This window comes from Watersipora subatra, chromosome 5 (genome assembly GCF_963576615.1).
Source record: "Watersipora subatra chromosome 5, tzWatSuba1.1, whole genome shotgun sequence".
In the NCBI taxonomy this organism is placed as follows: Eukaryota; Metazoa; Bryozoa; class Gymnolaemata; order Cheilostomatida; family Watersiporidae; genus Watersipora; species Watersipora subatra.
In genome coordinates, this window is record NC_088712.1 from 53,613,611 (window position 1) to 53,639,295 (window position 25,685).

Genomic DNA, 25,685 nt, shown 5'->3' on the forward strand with positions numbered 1-25,685 from the left:
GCAGCCTGTGCAGTGCGCACCACTTCGGCGATAGTGATTGGCTGTCCCTGATTGCTTGATCTATAGTTTCTTTCATAACAGTCACTGCTGCACTAGTATATCGTCATTTAGAGCTGATTCATCTTGTAAATTTGCTATGTCGTGGTCTATTTGTTGATGTAAACGTGGATGAGTTTGTGATAGTGCGAACATCATTATCACAGACGATCATTGAAGTATTGTACGATTAATACCGACATACTGCGATGAACAAAATTTGTCACAACATGTGTGACGAAGTTTGCCGATCTCGGATTGGACTCACCAGCCATCTGAGAGTGCACTAGCTAGCAAGCAGACATCATACTCATTAAACTAGGATTTCAAACAATGGCTGCGATGAAGTGTGAACCAGCCTTATGTGGGGGCATATGGAGTCACACATCCGATTATAACTGCCAGCTCCATTGATTGATCAACACTAAAGGGAATAATAGAGACGTACTAAACATCCACATTCTTTAGAACAATAGTTGAAAAGGTTTCTTAAACATAAGAAGGTTTATTCATCTGTTACTAAACATTATTGCTATAGAAGACTAATAGACTAGCCAGCTGTGCAAATTAAAAACTTATTCATGCGTTTTGGAGAATTACAGCATCGAGCTAGCAATAATGGAGCAACAACTATAGCCTTACGCATTACTTTAAAAATTATTTCGTATCATTTAACAACCACAAACGTTATAAAGAATCAAAGAGAGCAAAAAGCTGACGGGGTCAAAACGATAAAATAGTTGAGTAAACAAATCGGACCGGCAAACAAACGATGGCAAGTCCATTTCCTTTCAGTCATTGTGGATTACACACGGACTATATATAAATGGAGCTGATCAAAATCGATCTACAGGAAATTACATCAGAACACTTGATAGCCATGCATTATCATATCAAATTTACCAATAGCCAGTTGAGTGAAAATAAATCTTGAAAACTAATTTGATTCGATGCAAGTCTTGTCGGCAGAACTCGCCAGACTCATGATTCAGGTACATCGATCAAAGTCGTACATCGACTTTGCAAGGTTGACACATTTGTTCATCGACTTTGCAAGGCTGACACATTTGTATATCGACTTTGCAAGGTTGACACATTTTATTGTACCTAGCACTCTGGCAGTCTAGCATGCCAGAGAGATTGCTAAGAGTGCCGATAAAGCGCAGTGAATAAATCACTGTGTTTTCATGACGTGCATGATGTGCAAATTTGAGCCAATCTGCACGTTAACCACATCATGGAAATGGCGTAAATTCACAAGCTAAGCGAGTTTTGCGCTTCGCAAAACTTTATCGAATCCATATTGCTTGCGAATAATGGAAACAGCACTTACGAATCGTAGGCATTAAAATGGCGCACCAGCTATTCAATTTTAAACACTCTCAATGCTTTCGTCGTCGTTTCTTGATAGAGTTTGACGCACTTGCGTTGCTAACACGTGCGCCGCTAATTATCAACTTATAGCGTACAATTCCTTACCTTTTTTCAACAAGTCGCCGGAGTCAATCCGCATCATGCCAATGTCCATAGAAACACTTAATTCACATGGTAGCACAACTTACGCACAACTCTAAACTCGCATGATGCGCGTCATGCAAACATAGTAGGTGTATAATTATTCTGCACTATTCATGAATGACTAGCGCATTTGGTAGCCTGCTGGGCTGCTGATCTGAAGTTCACTGATTCGAATCCCGGATGATGGAATCTTTGTTCTCAACTGCCAACTGCCACTTCGGACAAACACGACTCTTATTATAGTAAAGACTAGTATGCTGGCAGTGAGCAGTGAGAGATCATCATGTGTAATAAGTATGTCTACAATTATTCCATATTCCTGCAGGGTGGTCCAGTGGCACAGTTGGAGGAGCACTTATATGCAAATCGGCATATCCGAGACCAACTCCAAGGCGGAGTAAACTTTTTTAGGGTCGACACTATCTTTCGCTTCGGGTAGACAGATGGGCATAGCGCTTATTATAGTAAAGAAAATGGTGAGGATTATTCATCTTTTAATATCGCAACATGATACATAGCTTTTACAACACGAGTTTGTAGGAAATAAATTATCATACCTTCTCCTTTGATAGGATGTGGAATGCCAATCACGGCTGACTCTGCCACGGCTGCGTGCTCATTCTATGACAAAAAATAATGTAGAGTGATTAAGCAGTGAAATTGAGAGGTGATATATAGCAAACAGCTAGCGAATTTTCCAATTTCAGTCTAGCCGGGTGAAAAGAGCAAAATATTGAACCCTGAATAGTCATACAGCATTACAAATGAAATTATCTGAGAGTAAATCTATTTACAGAAGGAGTTGCCTGATAAGCGCTGCATTTACATTCACTGTTTAAAGGGACAGGAAAAACGTCTGCAAAGAGCACATGATTGAATGATGTAAAGAGAGGCTAGATGAAACATCCATAAGATAAACCAGAATGTAATCTATTTTATTAAACTAAATGCGCTGAGAAGTGCTGAAAGCATGAAAGATTGAATGACCCTGAAATGCAAACAAAACTGTCACGTATTGACACTCGGTGGATTTCTAGCACAAGTGCTTTACGTAAAAGGTTGGCGACTGCGGCAGGAAATCTAAAATCGATAATAGTTATTAAAGATCTGAAAGAATCAATGAAGGCAAGCCATTGCACCCATTGAATATAGCTTATTCTTAAAACATGAATGGGGATACCAGTGAGTATCGATTATTCTTAAGAAGTGAATACGTCATGGCTGCCTGGTTACATGACTATTAAGCTGCAGACGCTTGCCGCTTTCGTTGCGATGTACATCCCAGGTTATTCAACGATTATTAGATAGAAAGCGAACAAGATATATATCTGTCTGATTAATACATACGATTGCATCTTCTACTTCAGCTGTACCCAGACGATGGCCACTGACATTGATAACGTCATCCGTTCTGCCTGTTACCTGGTAGTAGCCATTACTATGTCTATGTGCTCCGTCTCCAGAAAAATAGTAGCCTAAATATAAGAACGATTACTAAAATATTTCATGAAATCCTTGAAATTATTTGAAATTTCTATTTGAAAATATAAATTTCAATAGTTTCATGTGGGATAAAGAAAGAGAGAATAAAGTCAAGAACTGAGCAAGTGGAAGTCTTCAGCATCTCACCAGTCTCATCTGATATTTGAATTATTCTAAGGTGAAATAATCTGGAAAAACACCGCCGATTATTTGTAATAAGGAACATATACAAAATAGGTCCTTGATACTTACATGTATATACCACATGAACCCACTTCTCTTTTTAGTTGAATTAAGATATTTTACAGTACGTAACTTAGCATAAACATGCAATATAATAATACAATAATTAGCGAGACAAACAAAAGGCTCAAAACTGAAATAAAAAACTTTCTCAAGTATTTTTGCTCAGCAAATAAATGTGCAAGACAATCCAATTTAGAGTCTCTATATTTCCATTTTGTATAACGAACTACGGAAAATATAGTTAATGTGATAATATACAAATTATCATATCTGCTAAGTTATCATATAGCGGATATCAATTTGCACATACAATTAATACATAATATATGAATACATAATATATAAATACATAATATATGAATACATAATATATGAATACATAATATATGAATACATAATATATGAATACATAATATATGAATACATAATATATGAATACATAATATATTAATACATAATATACTAATACATAATATATGAATACATAATATATTAACATATAATATATTATGTATTAATATATTATGTGTTAATATATTAATAGATAATATATAAATACATAATATATTAATACATAATATATTAATACATAATATATTAACACATAATATATTAACACATAATATATTTAATACATAATATATTAATACATAATATATTACTACATAATATATTAATACATAGTAGAGTAATACGTTAGCAGTAAGCCCGGTGTGGCCCAGGATTTCTTTCCTCTTCAATCCGAGAGCCCACAGCATGTGTGTCGATATTCAATACTATTTGCCAAACCGCTTTCATGACACCAATCAATGAAAGCATTGATTGGTGTCATCGCCCTTAATCAATGAAAGCATTGATAGAGGGCAATTGACCTTAGTCGATGCATGTGAGGTGCATTCTTGAGATTCTAATCAAATAGATCTCGGTGCATTTATGTGGAAAACGGGAATTTTTAAGGTTGCCAATTGAGCCATGTATTGCTCGTAGTAGGCTTGCTTATTCATATTAAATATGCCGTAGGCAGTAAAACAACGCCTCTATGATTGTACATGCGTAACTTGATGAAATGGGCTAGGCATTCCAGCAAAATGGAATACATGTAGTTTTAACAATTTCAATGCAGGAAAACTCTATTTATACATAGACAGTGCTGTGGAAAACTGCAGCTTTTATCTTTGATAGATTACCTTGTCTGATGGGCAGAAACGAAAAGCGATTTTCTGAGATTCATTCACATGAGGAATTTTGAATGTCACGAAATGATCGGTATGAAACGCGTGCATGCAGCAGGCGAGTGTTTAAGAGTGCTTAAGAGGCTGGTTCTCAGGAACCAGTCTGAGGTTTGAAACCAAATATTTTGGTGACCTGGTGGAAGGAACAAAGTATATGTCTGTGAAGTTTGGATGAAATTGGGCAAAAATGTGGAAACGTGTAACATTTGCGCAGACTAACGTTACCTGGTGGAAGGCACGGAGCTATGGGCATGAAGTTTGGACACATGCACGCGCATACACAATAACGAAGTGGAATTTATCAATATAGGTAGATTGGTACGGATAACTGGTTTCATCCAGTCTACAACTCAGTTGCCCTTTCCTGTGAGCAGACAACTTCAGTCTGTTTGGCGCATACGTATTATGTAGATAAGGAATTTTAAAACTACATGTGCGATATATACCCTCGCAAGTAAAAACTTGTAACAACCTACTGTACATACCCTCATGAGTACAAACTTGTAACAACCTACTGTATATACCCTCACAAATAAAAACTTGTAACAACCAACTGTATATACCCTCATGAGTACTAACTTGTAACAACCTACTGTATATACACTCATGAGTACAAACTTGTAACAACCTACAGTATATACACTGATAAGTAAACTTGTAACAACCTACAGTATATACCCTCATGAGTACAAACTTGTAACAACCTACAGTATATACCCTCATGAGTACAAACCGGTAACAACCTACAGTATATACACCCATGAGTGAAAATGTGTACCAACATACCGTATATACCCTCATAAGTGCCACCCACCTGGAAATGGTCTAAAGTATGTATCCAAATAACGTTCATGGTCTCCATAGATTGTTCGTGCAATGCCTGGCCATGGCTTCTTTATGCAGAGCGATCCAATAACATCATTTCCCTCTAACAGCTTCTGTAAGACACCGTAATGCTGTCGCATATAATATCTGTATGTATATATATACTATATGCACAACTTGTGAAATCATGTCAATATTTTTCCACTTCATAAAAAAAACAGAAAACGTGATTCTACAGTCACTACAGCTGTGGCACTTTATAAAATTGACCAATGATTAGCTCAGCTATTGCCATACATGGTGAAAGCTCGATGTGCAAGTTTAATTTGTTCCAAGGCCTGCTCCGTGTCTTGGAGCAAATATTCCCATAAAAATGCTTTGCAGTTTATTCAATGCATTCCAAAAATTTATAGCAGCTCTTTAATAAATACAGCGCATAATTACACATAGCGCTAAAACAAATACATTACATGAAAAGATGTAGTAAAACAAAATTAACAAAACATTAAAATTAATAAAAATTAAAAACTAGAGTACAATATGTTTAATTGTTACATAACCCTAGAGACGTGTCACCTTAGCAATAACAAAAGACCAACAGTGAGTAGGTAAAGGTGCCCAGCTAGAGGTAATGCAGCCTACTCTAGCATAAACTATATAAACTATTAACATTAGTTTATTTTGTATTTGTACATTATATAGTTTTAACAATTAATTTCCAATACAGTGTTTTTCAGTGAAGAACAGTAGGCCTATACTTAAGCATGAACTCTCAGTGCTTTGAGAAACTTTGAAGATCGTAAGTCTGAAACTGTTTCTAGCCTGAAGCCCGTCCGTCTGAAGCTCGAATCTTTCACAGTATGTCAATTAATTCACGTGTTAAGGTGATAAGTAGACATTCCGATGTATACATTATATGTGGTTTCTGGCAAGTCGCGCCCATCATATAATATAAATATACATTCAGTGTTAAAATTTTAAGATTTCAATAACAACTGTTAAACCTGAGTTGTAAAATGAAGGGTGATTTTGCAAGTCTGTCTGTTAACCATTTACCTCTCAAGAAAAGTTACAGGCTTTCAAATGACTCACATCGTTAACAAATCAAAGTTCGAGCGAAAGGTTCAAGATTTTTTGCTTCAGATGCCTAATGAAAATTCAAAACTTCAAGACCTTCAAGATATGCCAAAGAAACCGCTTTTACTCTCCTCTTTTGTGAATGTTAGTGTTCAACTGCTGTACGCAGATGTGTTTACGAAATACAGTTCGTGTTTTGTGTTTTATGCTTCCAAAAGCAGCAAACAATAAAGTATATTTTTGCACTTTAATATTTAACACAAAATTATTAGTAAACAAGTCTAGGGTAATATATTACACCAGCTTTACCTACTCTGCACATACAGTATTCATGAGCAGTTAAATGTACTCAATATATTACCTGGTCTTTTAATGCAGTTTACAGAAAATGTTGTAAAAACCTGAAATGTTGTTAAATTTCAAAATGGATTAAAATTAATAGCATTATTAATTAATTGCGCTCAAAAAATTGTTTTAAAATTTAAAAAAATCGCTTTCCAAACAGTCGTCTAAAATGAATTGCGGTTAAAAACAAAGGTCGATCTGTGGTAAACCTAAAATGACGCCATATATGAGAGGTCAGGTGAACATTTACTAAACCAATTAGGATGCAGCACCTGTCGATACTTGTCAGTTGTTTACCAGCACCTGTCAATATGACAGGTGCTGGTAAACAACTGCAATATTTTCTTAATCAGTAATTTTTGCGTCTACCTTTAAAATCATTTTGAAAAAGATTTGGCCATTTTAATCTGAACTTTTATTCTAAGTGCTTATCCTAACAATTGGGTATCACCAAATTACAGCTATGACCTCACGGGAAATGGCAAACGATAGGTCGAGAGGATGGAGCTAACAATTACCTGACTAGAATCTAAAATTGCTGGCTCAATACCAAAGAACGGTCTCATCGGCATACCAGCGATGATTTCAGCTCCAGCTTCCGATGGTCGAGGAGTAATGCATATTCCACCAGTTTCTAGAAAAAAGATTAGTTTAGAGATACTATCTGATTTACAGTTTAGTAACCGAAGTAGTAGAAAGAGGAGGAAAATGATGGAGACGGATAAAGATGAGGTTAGAAAGCGAAAGGATTAGGGCTAGAGAATAGTCTAATAAGATCATGTTATTTCATCAAATTTGTTAGTAACTTTTCTATAAACGAAATCTGGGAATGAAGGTTAGAGAAGCTAACCTTCAATAATACAATAACCAAATCTACCAAAGTAATGTCAGAGAGAGTTAAGTCACCAAGGGAGCGTGAATGGACCTAATATGGCCCGCTTATATGTCCGGTGGCATAACTTGTTCCATATATTGCTCTGTGAGACTGAAGTCAACATTAACTATAACAAAATATCCACCTTTATCAAATAATGGAGTGAAATATATTTTAATTACAAAAAGTTTCATTTTGACCAGCAAATGTAGTGACACATTTACTACAATAAGAAAGCTCATGTCAGAGTAAACAACAAAGAGAGTGGTCACAGGAAGTACAAGGCCACCATATTGGATCATTCGTGTTACCTTGACAACATTACTCTCTTTGTGCGCTAGCCTACCTGTTTGCCACCATGTATCTACAAGATCACATTTTGACTGTCCAATAAGCTCATTGTACCAATGCCATGCTTCGTGATTGAGGGGCTCTCCCACACACCCCAACACCTTTAATGATGATAAGTTGTATTTCTGAGGCCACGCGTCTCCTAAAATAAACAAAAAAACTAAATAATGGCACCGGCAATAAAACAGATCAGTACATGAGGATTAAGTAGGAGGAGATAACCCTGGGACACACACACAATACATGATGCTTTTTTTTCCTTTTTTTTATTCTTACATGTTTTTTTACGAAAAACTCCAACAAAAATTTAATATTTATGAACGACTAGAAAAATCTCTAACAGACTATCAGTATTTCATAGAGTGTACGTAGCACGAAGTTGAAGTCTTGAGAGGTAACTACTGATTAATACTTATGACCAGCGGTAAGCCTGGTGACCCCCAGAATTTCACCTAGACATCATCCATCTCTTGTATCACTAAGGCTATACCCTAAATCACCTGTCCCTAATGTAAAGACAATGTGACAACCGAACCTCATTTTATTGATCACTAGCGGTAAAACCAGCGATGCCCGAGAGTTCAACAAGATAACCGGCAGGTGGGTGTTTAGGAAGCTGGTTTTCAGAAACTGAACAGACTTTTCAGAACCAAACAGTTATAGCGACTTAGCAGAAGGCACGGGGTATATACGTGTAAGGTTTGGACGCATGTAAGTATACTTTGAAGCAGTATATCTCAACGGTGGACTCGCCAGTGGAGAGAGGAAATCAGTCTTTATAAGTTTTTCTTACTGGCTACTGGTTTTAACTCACATTCTATGAGTATATATCTTGTACTTTATACAGTATCTATAAAAGGTACAAGTTACTATCGTATACACTATAGTATCCATTTCTCAATCTTGTACCATTTATTTCATTTGGGTCACAACTAAGATTAGGTTTGTCATCATCGGCCAGCTAGTCCCTCTATTACAGCAGACTCTGTATTTCAATGCCAAATAACTCGTACAAAGGCCCGTGCACGCTTTCGTTCAAACCAACGTTTAGCCATGCAATAAACTGCAACGATGGGCTGCTATGACGTCATTTTGCGATAAGCATTCAATGTAATCGTTGCTAGCGACGATGCGATGAACTTTCAACATGTTCAACTTTGACTCTGAGCAACGCAATTGTTAGCATCTTCACTGGCTGTTTTTTGACAGCATCGGATCCAATTTTAACAGTTATGAAAGTCAATGTCATTCGGCCAAAACATGCTATTTCTGTGATGTCGTGAAGATCTATGTAAAGATAACAAAAAAACTCGCGATATCAGGAATGCTTATTTGTAATTTCTATTGGCTGTTGGTTAGCGTTCTTCGACAGTTAATCGCTTGTAGCGTGTACACCTTATTATTGGTGATGATGCAAGAATCGCTAGTCGTTGCCGTCTGTCGCACAGCTAAACACTGATTTGAGCAATAGTATGCACGAGACTTGCCTATACGAGAGCCTACTCGTAGCCTAGTCGTACTTGTACTCAGATTAGCCTACTCGTAGGGTATAAGCAAACTAGCAATAAGCTAAGAGATAACAGGTATTTTTATTGTTTCTAATCAGATAGCCTGCAGCCGAGTGCGTAAGTTTTAAATATTTTTAGCGACCAGGCGAAAGACACAGCCCATATGCATGTGAAGTTTGTATGAAGGTTGCCCAAAAAATGTGAACATACAAAGCGTTCACGCCGACCAACAGCCACACATGCAAGGAAAAAGCATGATTTGTTAATACCATACTTTTCAGACTATTAGCCGCTACTTTTTTCTGATGATTTGAGCCATGCGGCTTATATAAGGGTGTGGCTATTCTGGGGCTTTTTCTTTCATCGCTAGGGCGCATTAACTGGAATCTCTGGTTAGTGCGCCTCTAACCGTGAAAGAAAATACGAAACAATGCCTAACGGAACTGTTCCATTAAACACTAGGTTAAAAAGCGTCGGATAATACGAAACAGTGCAATTTGGCACTGTTCCGTTTTAAACAGCAAAGTTGCTGCCGTGTTAAAAACCACTGTCATGAGTTCTGCGGCCTATACAAAGATGCGGCCTATGTATTGTTTTATTATCGTTTATTGGAAAATAAAGCAGATGCGACTTATATAGGGGTGCGGTTTATAGTCCGAAAAGTACGGTATAGCGTAATTAATGTAATAGTGCCATGTTTGTTTATCGGTTGCTAGGAAACAAGGAAAAGCTTAACGTAGAGTTAAACTAGCAAACATTCATATGTGGAGTAAAACATAGGTGTATATATATATTTTATTATTGAAGGGCAGTAATCAATAGAGGGAACCTAATCATCCAAATAACTGTAATTCTTGACTTGTTCACTAAACATTCGAAACGCATGTTTTTTAAGACTATGGGAATAAGCATGTATCTATGTAACTTTAACTGACAGCGCTGAATTATTAATTTGTGATTAAGTATTGTCTGCTCCTTCTCTCAAGTCAATTGATGTGAACGAGTCTAAGCAGGCTAACAGACAGACGCACGCGCCCAATGACAAAATGGGAATTATTAATATATATTACTTTAGTTTCGCCTTGTAATTACACTGAGCAATCATCAAATGTATTATTTATTAAGCACAATGCTTGTCTCTAATGCATCACGAAAACAACCTTGACACACACGGTCGGTCTACATGATTACCAACACATCAATATTGAAAGGTAGTGCCTGTAAGTACTGGCCTGTGTCACCGGCCTCAAGGAGTTATATTCACCCTATAATTGTAGGGAGCTAAACAGCTGACCTGCCTTGAGGAGAAGCCTTATGGCTGTTGGTGCAGTATAAAACTGGTTTATCTGTAATCTCTCTACCATCTCCCAGTACCGACCTAAATAGAAAACAAACTGACCGGAGACAGTAGGTAGTACAGTTGCATAACGAGTTGTCTTCAGTCTCTCCAGGCAGCACTACTCAACATTACTAGCTAGTCTTTGCATTCACGCCAACTCAATAGTGAGATTTAATTCAAAATCAATTCCAATTCGATAGTGAGATATAACGTTGAACGCAAAACTTATAGGAAGACAACAGAACTACTTGTTACTACCAAGGAATTGCAAAATGGTGGAAACTTTGATTTTTTATTTTAATAAGTGTTTACTGGATTCCTAAAGGTACTCTTTACAATCACTTGTCTTCCAGTGTCACACAAAAGACTTTAATCAGTTGTGCTCCAGTGTCATATAAGAGACATGATTAATCTTGGTAACACTGTTTTGCTCCTAAAACTTCCTCCCAAGATATGAGAACTGTGTTCTACTTCCGTGAGAAAGTATAGACTGTGTTCTGCTTCCCACCAGAAAGTGTAAACTATGTTCTACTCCCCACCAGGAGGTAGGGAGGGTTCAGTTCTATTTTCCGCCAAAGAGTCATTTTTTCAATAAAACTCAAAGGTATCCTTCCTCGTTCAAATGGGTCATGATCACAGAAACCATGGTTAAGTCGGAATTGTAAGATTTGGAGTTATCTACATTAGCAGAAGGAGAAAAATCTCAGTTATTTTGCAAAAAAAATTTTGATTATACATGTAGATTAATTACAGCAGATTTTACGGTCAATAAACTGAATGCACGTTTACCATTAGTGCGAAAACATAGTTATAAGAAAACTGGTATTAAAGTTTGAGAAACGAAAACCAATGCATAGTTTTGTTTACATTTCAAACGTCATAGCAACCAATATCAAGAAGTTGTGATATTTATTTAGATTTCTGTATTTATATCCAAAAAATTATGCTGAATTTAAAAATCTAAACAGATTTTAGCTGGTTGTCATAGAAATAGCTGTATATTTATAAGAAATTGTATTACTCAATTTTGCAGATATTAAAAACGGCTTGGCAGTACCGCGATATCGGGCACAGTCAAATCATCAACAAAATCTTTAGAAAAATAACAACAGTAACATATTGCACACCATCGGTCTCTATATACATATACTTCGTTCTTGGAATTAGAATAATTATTCTTATAATCAAATCTGATAATAATCCTATAAAATCGAATAATTATTCCTATAATTAAATATTGTAATAATCTTGTAAGAATCGTTAGGAAAATATCATCGTAATTTCCTTTACTTTCACTGCTTTTGACATCAGTTGGAATACCAAAATACTCATTATAAGGGTCCAAAATGTCAGAGTTATCTTTAAAATCAGCAAAAAAGAAACGATTATATTTATCGGACGCCATTTTTCAGTACTTCCTGTTTAGCATAGCAACGGTTTTATAGGGTTTTTCCGATGGTTAAAGACTTCTATTGGCTAAACTGACTTCAGATTCAGAAAGATCACTCTTTGATTGGTCCAGATGCACGTGTTACAAAAATCGTTACCAATATTATAAATTGAGTTAGTGCAACTTTAAAGTCGGATAACTCAACTTCGTGATTTGCGACTTGACCATGGTTACTGTGACCGCGACACATATTATTGATGTGCCCAAATGGCGCAGTACCTGGGTCTGGGTAGGTTGGTACACTCTCAAATAAGACAGTAGTAGCACCATTAGCTAAGGGTCCATAGACAACATAGGAATGTCCTGTGATCCAACCAATGTCAGCGACACACGCGTACACATCATCCGGGCCAACATTAAACACCGACTGCAATCCCATATTACAGCTGTTCAACAGACTAGCAAACAAGTCATGCAAAACATGATGAACAAAATGATTCGCATGCGACACACTGGTAGTAATTAGCTCTTTGTTCCTATTGCTCTATATATTATGACTAGCAGGTGAAAGGATTTGTACCTCACTAGCTAGTGCATGTCGAATATGCCTAAGGCAGAGTGCCAAATCAAGCCAGCTTGGTATGTTTTAACAAAAACCGTAGCTGTTAGTAGATTTAAAGGTTGACTGGCAACAAAATTTACATTACAGTTATTTGATATCAAAAGATTCACCATGTCTTACTCTGCTGCGTTGTAGGTGCAAAATATTTAGACATGTAATTACAAGCTCTTAAAAGCTCAAAAACAAACGGTTAATCGTAGCCATCACGAAAACCACTGTAGATTGGAATCTCTTTCCAAAACGGTTCAAATGGGACGTAGTTGTACAAGATGGCTTCTGTTTACACTTTCACGCAGCCTCATTCGTCAAAATATTTTCACAAATATACTTCACGCATTCAATAAAACCAAGTCTATTGTTCTTACGCGTCTATTTTATCGTCATTATAATGCTGTCACTTTCAGCACTGATATCCTATAACCTACCGTGAAAATTCGTTTTAATTTTTCAACCTTAGCACGAAGGAGTACATATCATTGTCTGATAAACATGACGAGTCTGTTGGTCACCTGTGATAATCGAAAAATGTTGCAGAAATTATTCGTGAAGTATGGGTCACATGATCAGATTACAGCTAGACGATTAGACCAAGCCGAAACAAAACCGTAAAGTAGCGAGCATCTATAATTGATACAGGGTCTTCGGTAAGACCCGAAGCGTTTGTCATAAACTAGTGCTACGAGAAGTTTTATATTGAGCCTTTTATTGGCCTTTCAATTTACGTGAGAACATCACGTGACAAAATAATAACCAAATGTAATGACTATGTCAGAAAAATAAACTGATTTCGATCTACGGCGGTTTAGTGATGGCTACGATCAAATGTTAGATAGCATAATGGGAAATCATTTAAAAGAAGTTACATTTAGCGTTGCTATGCGAGCGCGCACAGTGTAAAAGAGATCTCATAGCATGAGAGTTCATAGTGTATCCCAGCAATATTATATCAAGTTAACATATGAAAATTGTTAAAGGTTGACTTGCAACAAAATTTACATTACAGTTATTTGATATCAAAAGATTCACCATGTCTTACTCTGTTGTGTTGTAAGTGCCAAATATGTGGAAATGTGATTACAAGCTCTTAAAAGCTCAAAAACGAAAAGCCGCCGTAGATTGGAATCTCTTTATTTCGATGACGTAACCACGAAATTTGGTTATCGTCTTGTCACGTATGTTCTCACGTGAATTAAAAGGCCAATACAAAGCTCAATATAAAACTTATCGTAGTACTAGTTTATGACAAACACTTCGGGTTTTACCGAAGACCCCGTATCAAATATAGATGCTCGCTACTTTACAGTTTTGTTTCGGCATTATTCAATCATCAAGTCGTAATCTGATCATGTGACCCAATACTTCGCAAATAATTTTTGCAGCACTTTTCGATTATCACAGGTGACCAACAGACTTGAAATGATTATCAGACAATGATATGTACTCCTTCAAGCTAAGGCTAAAAAATTAAACGAATTTTTAAGGTAAGTTATAAGATATCAGTGCTAAAAGTGACAGCATTACAATGACGATAAAACAGACGCGTAAGAACAATAGACATAGTTTTATTTAATGCGTGAAGTATATTTGTGAAAATATTTCGACGAATAAGGTTGCAAGAAAGTGTAAACAGAAACCATCTCTCACAACTACATCACAGTTGAGCCGTTTTGGAAAGAGAATCCAAACTACAGCGGTCTCGTGTGGCTGCGATCTTCTGTTCGTTTTTGAGCTTTTAAGAGCTTGTAATCACCTTTCCACATATTTTGCACCTACAACACAACAGCGTAAGACATGGTGAATCTTTTCATATCAAATAACGGTAATGTGAATTTTGTTGCAAGTCAACCTTTAAGAACTTAGGCAACAACAACAACTAAACATGTTGTTATTTGTGCACTCAGTCAGTTTTATTTACAAGTATTTTGTATCAGTCAGTTTTATTTGTTCTTATTAATTTTATTTTTAATTTATTTTATTCTTAAGGTTAACCTTTAAGGTTTGCACATAAAATATCCACACCCCAGATTAAACTAATTCATCAATTACCATTATCAACTTCCCCTAATATGATTGTTGCTGTATTCTTGATAATCACCAACTACCAAGTTAAACTCCAACTACTGAGCAGCCTTCCAAAATACTATGAATGGAGATGAAGAGTAAGTTGTCACGGCATCCAAACAGTCATTTGTTTTTATGAATCTGCTGTTGCTTCAAGGTGTAGAACTCCTAGTCATAGCTAAAATGACTTAAATCATGCAACACAGCAAATAGGAAGAATGCAGAATAAGCTGTACAGAGTAGGCTACTCATTTTCATAAGGATACTATTTTATTTGAGGCATGATAAACGTAGAATCCATGGCTATATCATACTGGTTGTCACCATTACTGTCTTATCATTCATGCTTACATATGTATAGCTCCCATGCATGATAGCTATAGTGAACCATAGCTATAGTTCTCTATAGCCATAGTGAACTATAGCTATAAAGAGCTATAGATATAGTGAACTAAGGGTATAGTTACAAATGGCTATAGTGAACTATAGCTCGCTATGGCTATAGTAGACTATAGCCATAGTAGACTATAGCTATAGAGAGCTGTTGCTACAATGAGTCAGGGCTACAGTGAGCCATAGCTATAGTGAACCATAGCTATGGTTCTCTATAGCTAAAGTGAGAAATGGAAAAAGAGTCATGGCTATAGTGAACCATTGCTAGAGTGAACTATAGCTATAACACACCCTATCAAAAAACACACTTTCGATATAGCCATGCTCCAATATTTTACTAAGCATCAACATGTGTGGGGCAAGGAAACCGCCCTACTACTCCAGAGAGTGAGAGCATAACATAACTTCTCAACATTTCTATTTTTGCTTATGGCAAACTTGCCTGATGGGTAACACTGGCATAGAGGAGATAGCCTGCAGTAGAATGTTGTATTCCCTTTGGTTTCCCTGTACTTCCTGAAGTGTACAGCATGAAGGATGGATCCTCACTCTCCATTATTTCAATGGCTGAATGCTGACACGCTTGGGCCATCAACTAACAGTTAAATTCGATAGAAAAATTACGACCTATTCACCAAACACCTTCCTTAGCGAGCTTAGATTGTAGTACAATGAACGAATTGCTAATACACTGTTACACAGTAGATGGAGAATAACTTTCACTACTGGGATTTGTCTTTTCTCATTGTAGCTATTATTAGGAGAAAAGCAGACAACTCTTAAACAATGATTATTTCAAATTTTTGATTTTAGAAAGTTATGAAATTTCCTAACAAAAATTTAATATAGAGCTCATAAGTAAGAGCTTACCTAATGTTGTTTCTACCAATACTACATAAATAAAAGCTTTCAGGTGTAAAATGTAGAGCTTACCTATTTTAGGAAAATACATCTATTAAATGAGCAGACAATACTGAAAAGACATGTACTCAAAAAACATGTACATAACTACATACTTCAAGTATATGCACCTGCATAACTACACACCTTGTCCAAAGGTAAGTAGATGTACATGTATAACTACATACCTTATCCAAAGGTAAGTAAATGTACATGTATAACTACATACTTTATTCAAAGGTAAGTAAATGTATGACTACACACCTTATCCAAATGTAAGTAGATGCACATGTATAACTACATACCTTATTCAAAGGTAAGTAAATGTACATGTATAACTACATACCTTATTCAGAGGTAAGTAAATGTATAACTACATACCTTATCCAAAGGTAAGTAAATGTACATGTATAACTACATACCTTATTCAAAGGTAAGTAAATGTATAACTACACACCTTATCCAAAGGTAAGTAAATGTACATGTGTATCTACATACCTTATCCAAAGGTAAGTCAAGAGGCATATTCGGCAGATCAGCTCCAGTTCTCTGAGATACGAAGACATGTTTAACAGACGGGCATTTAGCAACTGCGGCATCGACCGTTCTTTTCAGCTCTATAATCTTCCCGCCTCTCAGTGCCTGATCAGACGTAATGACAGCCGTGCAAGATGCTGACAAACAAAAACACGTTAGTTGTGTACCCATGAGATGTGAATCATATCGAAAAATCACCGAAATCCTATAAAGTAGCTAAAAATTAATGGCACAGTCAAACCCCTACACAGCAAGTTTCAGCCTGTTTTTTGGAGCAAACATTCTTCTAAGGACATGCAGTAACCCATTTAGGTCATTCCTTATCACATGCACTGGGTAATTACTCTTAGCTTCAAATAAATGTGTTACTTAAAACTATTAAAAAACTAAATTATAAAGCAATAATCAATAAAAGGAAGATATTATTGTTACCTAAGAAACACAAGAACACAAGTTTAGACTCAAGGTCATGATGCTTTGGGAGTTAAGGCGATGATAAAAATATGCAGCACACTTTTGAAGGTTCTGAACCATAATAGGTGAACTTGATGGTAAATTATGATAGTAAATGTTGCATATGTTAAATAAAAATAAGTTTTCTGCGTAAAAAACATTTATTACAAGTCTTTGATATAAGCCTTGTAATAAAAAGGGCCAACACCAGGCATTCACTAGTTTTAACACAAAATAGACGATGTTCTAATTCACCCTTTACTATAGAATTATTTTGCTTCTTCTGATTGATGCCACAATACAATCAGTTTCATCTTAGTGGCATCTTTGGATGAGTCATCTCTTTTGGGGATGTATTGCTCAATTTGTACTCACTCGGTATTTTAGTTTAAAAGCTAGAGCTTTGGTCCTCGAGATTCCATCTAAAATTCTTTGAAATCAACAAAATGTTTCACACAAGGCTGAATGTATTTGAAGTATATAAGCCATGTTTAATAGTTTTTCTCGGTTAGTAAAACCGGCAGCAAAAATAAAATGCTACCATTTTCGCAATTTGACCAAAAGGCTGACCTTCATTTTCTAACAAAACATCATAGAAAACGGACTTGAAAACAAGCAAAGTTCAAGTTGTAGATTCATAAACATAGTTTTGTGTCTTTAGAAATACCTTGGAATAGAAATATTGTGGTATTAAAGTGTGCATCTACTTAAGACATGAAGTGACCACATTATTATGCTGTGAATTCTGAGTAAAAAGGGCAATAACCATTTTTTTTTAAATGATAACCCAATATTTTAAATTTATTGTTGAAAATTTCTGGTAGATCCGTAATGAATGTTTTGGTAAATAGGTACTACGGTGAGCCATGATAACGGCCCGGAGTGAAAGAGTTAACTTACATTAGTTTATGAATACATATATTTTTCTATTCATACGCTCATACACATATTTTTCCTAATTCTATTTTTAATGTTCTCTGGTCTTGTCACTGACACTCATAAAACTAAAAAGTTTCAAAAACTTCCAAGTCAGGTGTCTGAAATTACTCAGTGCATTTAAAGCACATAAATTACATAATTTTTTTATTATATATTTCAATACATCAGAGTCTTGGCTTTCGAATGAGCCTATATTCAATACACAAAGAATAATAAAACTATGAAAAACGGGGTGTCAAAAGTACGTCCTGCAAAAAAAAACACTTGGTTCAGGTACTCAAAATGTGACGACATAATTCTCGTTTGGCCTTAGGTCGTCGATCCCTTTCGCTGCCATTGAGGCTGCGTTTTTCTGTGACAATCGGTGCTGTTAAACCCGGAGAGCGCTAATAATAAACAAGGATTTTAGATAATCAACAATGCCCCGATCGTGCTAACGCCCGACCAATACAAACACATGTTCTGGGTTAATTAATTATGCTTCAATAAATGTACTGTCGTTGATAAAAGTAATGAAATCACATCGATTAAATTATGACCTGCGGTTGCGTGGCCCTAGGACTAAATGTCAATCGCACTTTCGCGAGATCACGCAATGCTTGAAATTAATTAGTCTCATTCGTCACCCTTAACATCGCATTAAAAATAAAGAGCTAGTGCATAATATCATCGGGAAAATATAGTATGGTTCTTGGAGTCTGAGGTACTTATCATAGAAATAATATGTACATGGAGAACTAATGACACTGATTCCTTTGTCATCTTCATTCGTTCTCTGGAGTTGTCCTACCTTTGCCTGCCACTAGCGTCATTATCGTCACTTTCGTAGTTGATAAATAAGCTGTAAGAGCACACAACAACGAATATGAGAATTGTGACGTCACAATTTTCGAGACTATGCCAGTAAACTTTTTCGAGGTAAAGCTCTGGGGAAATCCTATAAACACCAACCAATGTCTGTCTCACCATGGCAAACAATAGCTCATTCGAAAGCCAAGACTCTGATGTATTGAAATATACGATAAAAAAATTATGTACTTTATGTGCTTTACGCTAATATTTTCTCCCACTTCATATAGCACATTGGAAAAACAAATTTTGACGTTATTGTAAAGGTAGGGCCACACGTATCGTGTAATTTCAACTAATCTGGGAAATCCCATTTATACGAAATTTCTGACCTGCCACACGGAGTTTCTCCACCACGGATTCGTACGAAACTAACTTTCAACTAGCCAATCAGAACGCGGTGATAAATTGAAGCCGATTCCGTTTATTTTTTTCTGGATATGCGCCAAAAAAACGACCTTCAACATTCAACTAACCTTTTCAACCGACCAATCAAACAACGATTCGTAGGAATTTCTGACATTTTGTCCAATTCAGGATTCGTTCATCGTGCGCAACCAACGATGGACGAATTCGTCCAAATGTCAATTCGTCCGAATCGTTTCGTCCAAATTACGCCAATTTCGTGAGAATTTTGTCTCGTGTGGCCCTACCTTAAGTGGAGGTTTGACCGCACTTGAGCGTGTGCTCAAATGAAAACTGGTTCAATTAACACACAATCTACCAAGCATGTACATGTACAGCTTCAAGAGGGGTGAACTTTCTCAACGGCCAACTCTATCCTAGCGCAGTAATACCAGTTCAACATATATGTGTATATATGCTGGTCATATAAGTTGGTCGTATATGTGCTACTCAAATGCACAATAAAAATCTTTACTATAATAACAACCCTGTCCGTCCATCTAAAGCCACGATTGTAGGTTGGGAAAAATTGTGACATAGTGCCGGATTCAAACTCGTATCTTTCAGCAAGGTAGACCAAGTGCACCAATCAACCGCCCATAGGATTTACAAAACAATTATATACTCATAGTTATTCTACCCGACGATCTCTCACAGCGCACTAGACTGCTAGTAGATATAGTATAGTACTGCTGTAGTACTATACTAGTACTACTATATTAGTACTACTATACTAGTACTATAATACTACTATACTAATACTACTGTAGTACTACACTAGTATTATACTAGAACGATACTAGTATGTCATAGTACTAGTGCTGTAGTACTACTGCAGTAGTATTAGTATTACAGTACTGTATAGTATTACAGTACTGTAATACTAGTATAGTACTACTAGTATAGTAGTACTATACTAGTATAGTACTAATAATCTAATATACTAGTGTTAATAGTAGTAGTACAGTAGTAGTAGATATAGTGGTGATGTGTAAGTAAAATATTTTGCCACTAGATTTACGTATGTGTTCCTGTAATGTGACAGGTCTGATCTAGAACATCTCTCTGTTCATCATTAATAATTTCCATTATAAAATACTGAGACACACAAGCCCTGCACCCTTCCACTCAGTCACCCTTCCTCTCCCTACATGCTCTTATAGAAGTAGTGGCCATGATATTGCTAGAGTCAATAAGCTCAACAAGATAAGCCCTACCATCTTGTATGCGAGCTGCTAGAGCCTCTGTGCTAAAACCGGCAAAGACAACGGTGTGCATGGCTCCTATTCGCACACACGCGAGCATAGATGCTACGGCTATAGGTGAGTTAGGCATGTATATCGCCACTCTATCTCCTTTCTGCACGCCATGAGCTTTAAGTACATTCGCTATCCTGCATGTCATCTCTTGTAGTTCTCTGTGAAATGATCAGAATTCTGTTGAAAACATGCTCTTTTCTATTTGAACTCAATTTACACTTTGGTTCATACTTGTGGTGAGTTAAGAATTCATAGTGAAACCAGCCAGTGAGGGCCAGTAGTCTAGAATAGTAGCGTAATAGTACTGGTGTTCTCAGACCCAGTTAACCAAACCGTTATTTTGACTAAAATAAAATAGTCTAATTTTAAAAAAGATTTTTAGAATAAAAGTTTTTTGGGGTCATATTTTCTGTACTGGTGAGCTTCTGCTCTCCAAGACCAGTAGTTTAGTATTGAAAAAGTTTTAAAGCCAGCTAGTCACATTTACATAAACTATGCCCAGAATAGCATATAATAATATTTATAATAATATAATAATATTATATAACTAGAAATTCCACTGTCATACAGCCCACGACCAAAGTGATATTGGAAAAAAGAAAGGGTACTGATGGTTGAGAAATGCAATATTAGCAGTCAAATGGCACTGCAGTGCAATAGGATAACTGCAATGGTAGCTGTAACGTACTGGGTGTGGGTGTTATTATATATACAACAAACAACAATAATTAAAGGAAAAGATTATATGTTTATATCTCTCCCCCTGCAATAGGAGAAATACAATATTGGCCAATATTAGAAGTAAAATGCACTGATATTATTAGAATAACCAATATTATTAATATAGTAATAATAGAAAACCAATGCACAATTTTGTTTACATTTCAAAACGTCATAGCTAACAATATCAAGAAGTGATATTTATATAGATTTTTAGAATATCTATTGTAAAAAGTGTTTGGTCATGACAAACAGCAATAATGAAAGGAAAAGATTATATGTTTATATCTCTACCCTGCAATAGGAGAAATGCAATATTAGAAGTAAAATTAGACTAATATTACTATTAGTATGTCTATTATTACTAGTATTACTAATATTAGATGTAATTAATGTAATTAATTTTCATAAGTTGTGTGCACATGCATTTATCATAAAAACTCCCAAACTTCGCATCCGCTCATTTGGTCGAGGGATAATAGTATATTATTATAATATAATATTATATAAATGTTATATAATATTATATAAAATTTATATTTGTATACCCAGAATATTTGTATTCATCTTTCCACGCATATGACAAATTATATCGTTTCCCAACTCATGATACCAACATACTATACCCACCATCATATATTTTAGTTTATGAACTCTCTGTTACTGCAACCTACAATCAAATATTATGACTCGTCCACAATACTTTTATATTTTTTTGATTTATTTGATTTCTGGTTTCATCTTTGTTTTGGCATGTAACGAAAACATCATTTTGTTGCTGATTGCCAATAAAAAGTTATACATATTTTCCAGTTATTTCCAAGACAAATTTGTTACTAAAAACGTAAAGTATCGAATGAGCAACAAAACTGAAACTACTGAAGTTCATATAATTTGTAGCAACCAGAGTTTGCAAAGAGAAACATGAAACAAAATCAGTAATTTCCTGTCTTGAGGCTTGTAAGCTACGATAACCTATTGCTTATTTCATAATAACCATACTAAATTTATGCTAAAATATTTAAATGGATTTGTGCCTTTGAGTAGCCTACTCGCCATACGAGTCGCATGTCACTGAAAGCAGAGAGTAGAAGATAACTCCACATAATGGATACATAGAAGATTACATTTAAATTGCTGTATGACGGACTAATAGATATAGACATAGTAAAAATTAGAAAATTCGTTCAGAAGAAAGAAAAGCAATAGTTTTAAATTCACATGTAAAGCTTTACTGTAATAAGAATCGTGAAATAAGAAGCCATGCTTTGATGTTAGAAAAAAGAATGCATTACATCCGAATTGAACTCGAATATCGGGCTTCGCAGCCACACGCCTTACCAACTACACTACTGGACCACCTAGCTGCATAATGGAATAATTGTGAACATAGTTATTACACCTGATGATCTCTCGCTGCACATAGAACTGCCAGTGTACTAGTCATTACTATAATCAGAGCTGTGTCTGTCCATCGCTTCGAAACCACAGTTGGCAATTGGAGAAAAGATTGCACGGTACAGAATTCGAACTTTTGGCCTTTACTATTAAAATATGTACTAGAGTGCACCCCAAGTTACGATGCCCCTGTTATACAATTTTTCGCCTTACGATGTATAGCAGGATGTTTTTCGCCTCCGCCATACAACATTTTTTTCGCCACACGATATTAATAAATATTGTTTTCGAAATTCACATTTAGCAGTCGGGGTGCTGCTTACGTCGAAATAACGAAGATGCTGATATGCTATTCGCCAAAATCCCCCACAATGCTGTAGGTAACTATAGTTATTAAGGTTAACATATTATCTTGTAACTAAATTTTAATATGTACAGGACGTATATAAAATTTTCATGTTTTCACCTGATTATGTTTGCATCAGATAGTTACTATGGATTTCTATACGCCATTTTCTCCGTATGATGCCAACACCAGAATAAAATAATGTGGTATGGTGGAGGTCCACTGTATTAAATAATGATAGACTATGTCCTTGCCTTATAGTTTTATCACTCCGTAACAAGCGAGCTCAAGATCCTTAAAATGAACAATGCTAAAAGCAGCTCCATCCCTCTACATTCACAGACACCGTACAACAAATCATGAGTAAACTGACCGATATGTCACCAGCTGCTGATTGCCAGGCTCATCCTTTTCCCAGATAAGTGCCACTTTATCGGGCTTTACGAGAGCGTGCCTGTCAACGCAGTTGTCTGCAAACAAGGAACACAAGCTGGCAAATAAAGTTGGCCAATTTTTCAAAATAATTTTACTTACGAAGTCTCTTCTATAAAATATGAATTAGTTGCAACTTCTTTACAAAAAATAAGAATATTTTTCCAAATTCACAAATAGTAATAAAGGTAGAAACAGTCCACTGACATTGAGATTTGATGATTAAAGAACATGACAGCATAATGCAGAGGTATAGTAAATAAAACAAATTAAAATGTAGGTATATCAGTCATTTTCCCAGGAAAACATTTTCAAAAAAGATGACAATCACTAGCCCAATAATTCCATTGCCTAATTAGGAAAATCTCGCATGCACTCTTTGTGCGGTACATAACAGTCTCTTCAGTACGACCTAAACCTCTGTAAATGTGAGTACATCAGAAGCCTTAAGGAGGCAACTCCAGTTTACATGTTTAAATAGCTTTGATTTCAGCCTGCTGGCACTGTTGTTTACTATTCCATTGAAAGTATACTCTCTCTTTCTCTACCTAGCCTGTGGTCTCCATACGATGAGTGGCCTCAACAATGATGCCCATTAAACTTCCCCTGATCTTTGCCATAAACGTTGTAATTAAGGGGTTGATCCATAGCCTTGCATGATTATTAGAATTAATTAGGCCATGAGAGTTGTCAACTTAGATGCCCTTTTAAACAGCATAATTGCATAAGACATCATTTTTTCGATGTGCCACTCACAAGGAAAGGGTAGTTTATTTCCATTACTTCTTAAAATAAGAGATGATAGTGGATCACACTTAAGTTTATGGGCAAAATATTTTTTAATGAGGGTAATGAAATAGACCCATTAGTCCACTGCTGCCTAGTATTGTTAACCCAACAATTTGAGCGATAATACTATTTGTTACTTAGATATTTGTGTAATATTGGCACGGTAAATCCATTGATCTAAATATTAGAAAAGTATGCAGCCTAATAAAGCTCAAGACAACAGTGAGTGTCTTTTGCAAGGTATTATTACCTCGCACACTTTCATTGCTACAAAACAGAGCTATTACTATTCGATAGGGCGATGGTACCGTTCACATCTCAAATACATTGTAGTTAGCAAAGGTTAGATGAGCTTATAGATAAGCAACAACATATGCACGCTTGAGCCCTTGCTAATAAAAATATTGAAGACAGAAACCGTCTTGAATAAAAATATTGAAGACACAAGTCCATTGAAAACACAATACAATATTACATGTCGCACTAGCTTCAAAATTACAAACCTGCAATATTAAGTTGCCCTCCAAAAAACCATGCAAACTTCCCTTCGTCCATATTACATTGCTGAGTTGTATGAAACGACTTTAACCATTTTAAACGAGAATGAGCTAGCGATGCCCAAAACTCATCTGTCTTGTTAATACTGAATTCGTGCAGCTCATTGTGTGTTTTAAAATTAGGGAACTCAAAAGATGATGATACAACAGTTGACACATTGCAACGCAAACAACTAAAATTGATAGCTTTTGCAAATTTGCAGCTGACTGTGTTTTTGCAAAAACGGGCTGCAAGATGGTAAGCCATAGGGTATTTCCTCTGGGAATGCCAAGCCAGGCCCGAATGCTCAAGCGGAGAAGCCTGTCTACACGTATTTTCTACTAGCCGACTTGGCTACATTGGGGTTGACACACGCAAGTTTAGTACGCAGTCTTCATTTAGACTTGAAAACGTTTAGGTGAAAACCTATGAAACCTTTATGTGTAGAGCGATGTGTAGAGTGCTCTATTAAAAACACCGGATGATTGACTATACTTATAGCGACCCCAACAAGTAAGTATACATTTATGTGAATAGTGTTTCCGCCAAAAAAACTATAACTTGCACTTTTCGCCGTCTGCACTTTTGTTGTATCAAAGCATTGTCTTTCATGCTACGTGAAAACATGATTTTAGTGCTTTAGTTGTTAGTTCATTGGGATTTGTTAAACTTACAGTACTTTTAATGCATTTAAACCTTCCAATTTGTAATTGAAAGTCTGAAAAAGCCACTGTTGACTGTTTAAACATCTCTTCTCTCTCTTCTTCTTTCGGACAAACTAAAGCAGAAACAAGTGGTGTGCCTCGTAAATTGAAGTCATTA

At 36.0% G+C, this 25,685-nt stretch overlaps 1 protein-coding gene across 1 annotated transcript in view; it reads right to left on the reverse strand.

Annotated features, from left to right (window-relative positions):
* Nucleotides 1-25,151, reverse strand: part of LOC137396986 (acetyl-coenzyme A synthetase 2-like, mitochondrial) — a 65,303-nt gene extending 40,152 nt beyond the window's left edge. The window contains exons 1-12 of the mRNA XM_068083268.1: nucleotides 24,830-25,151; nucleotides 23,479-23,575; nucleotides 20,600-20,799; nucleotides 16,698-16,873; nucleotides 15,742-15,894; nucleotides 12,503-12,650; nucleotides 10,789-10,872; nucleotides 7,982-8,128; nucleotides 7,280-7,395; nucleotides 5,329-5,452; nucleotides 2,902-3,029; nucleotides 2,112-2,175 (exon numbers count right to left, since the gene is read on the reverse strand). Of these exons, the coding sequence (XP_067939369.1) occupies nucleotides 2,112-2,175; nucleotides 2,902-3,029; nucleotides 5,329-5,452; nucleotides 7,280-7,395; nucleotides 7,982-8,128; nucleotides 10,789-10,872; nucleotides 12,503-12,650; nucleotides 15,742-15,894; nucleotides 16,698-16,873; nucleotides 20,600-20,799; nucleotides 23,479-23,575; nucleotides 24,830-25,130 (1,738 nt within the window). The 5' untranslated portion in view covers nucleotides 25,131-25,151. The remainder of the gene's footprint in view (nucleotides 1-2,111; nucleotides 2,176-2,901; nucleotides 3,030-5,328; nucleotides 5,453-7,279; nucleotides 7,396-7,981; nucleotides 8,129-10,788; nucleotides 10,873-12,502; nucleotides 12,651-15,741; nucleotides 15,895-16,697; nucleotides 16,874-20,599; nucleotides 20,800-23,478; nucleotides 23,576-24,829) is intronic.
* Between the last annotated feature and the right edge of the window lie 534 nt (nucleotides 25,152-25,685).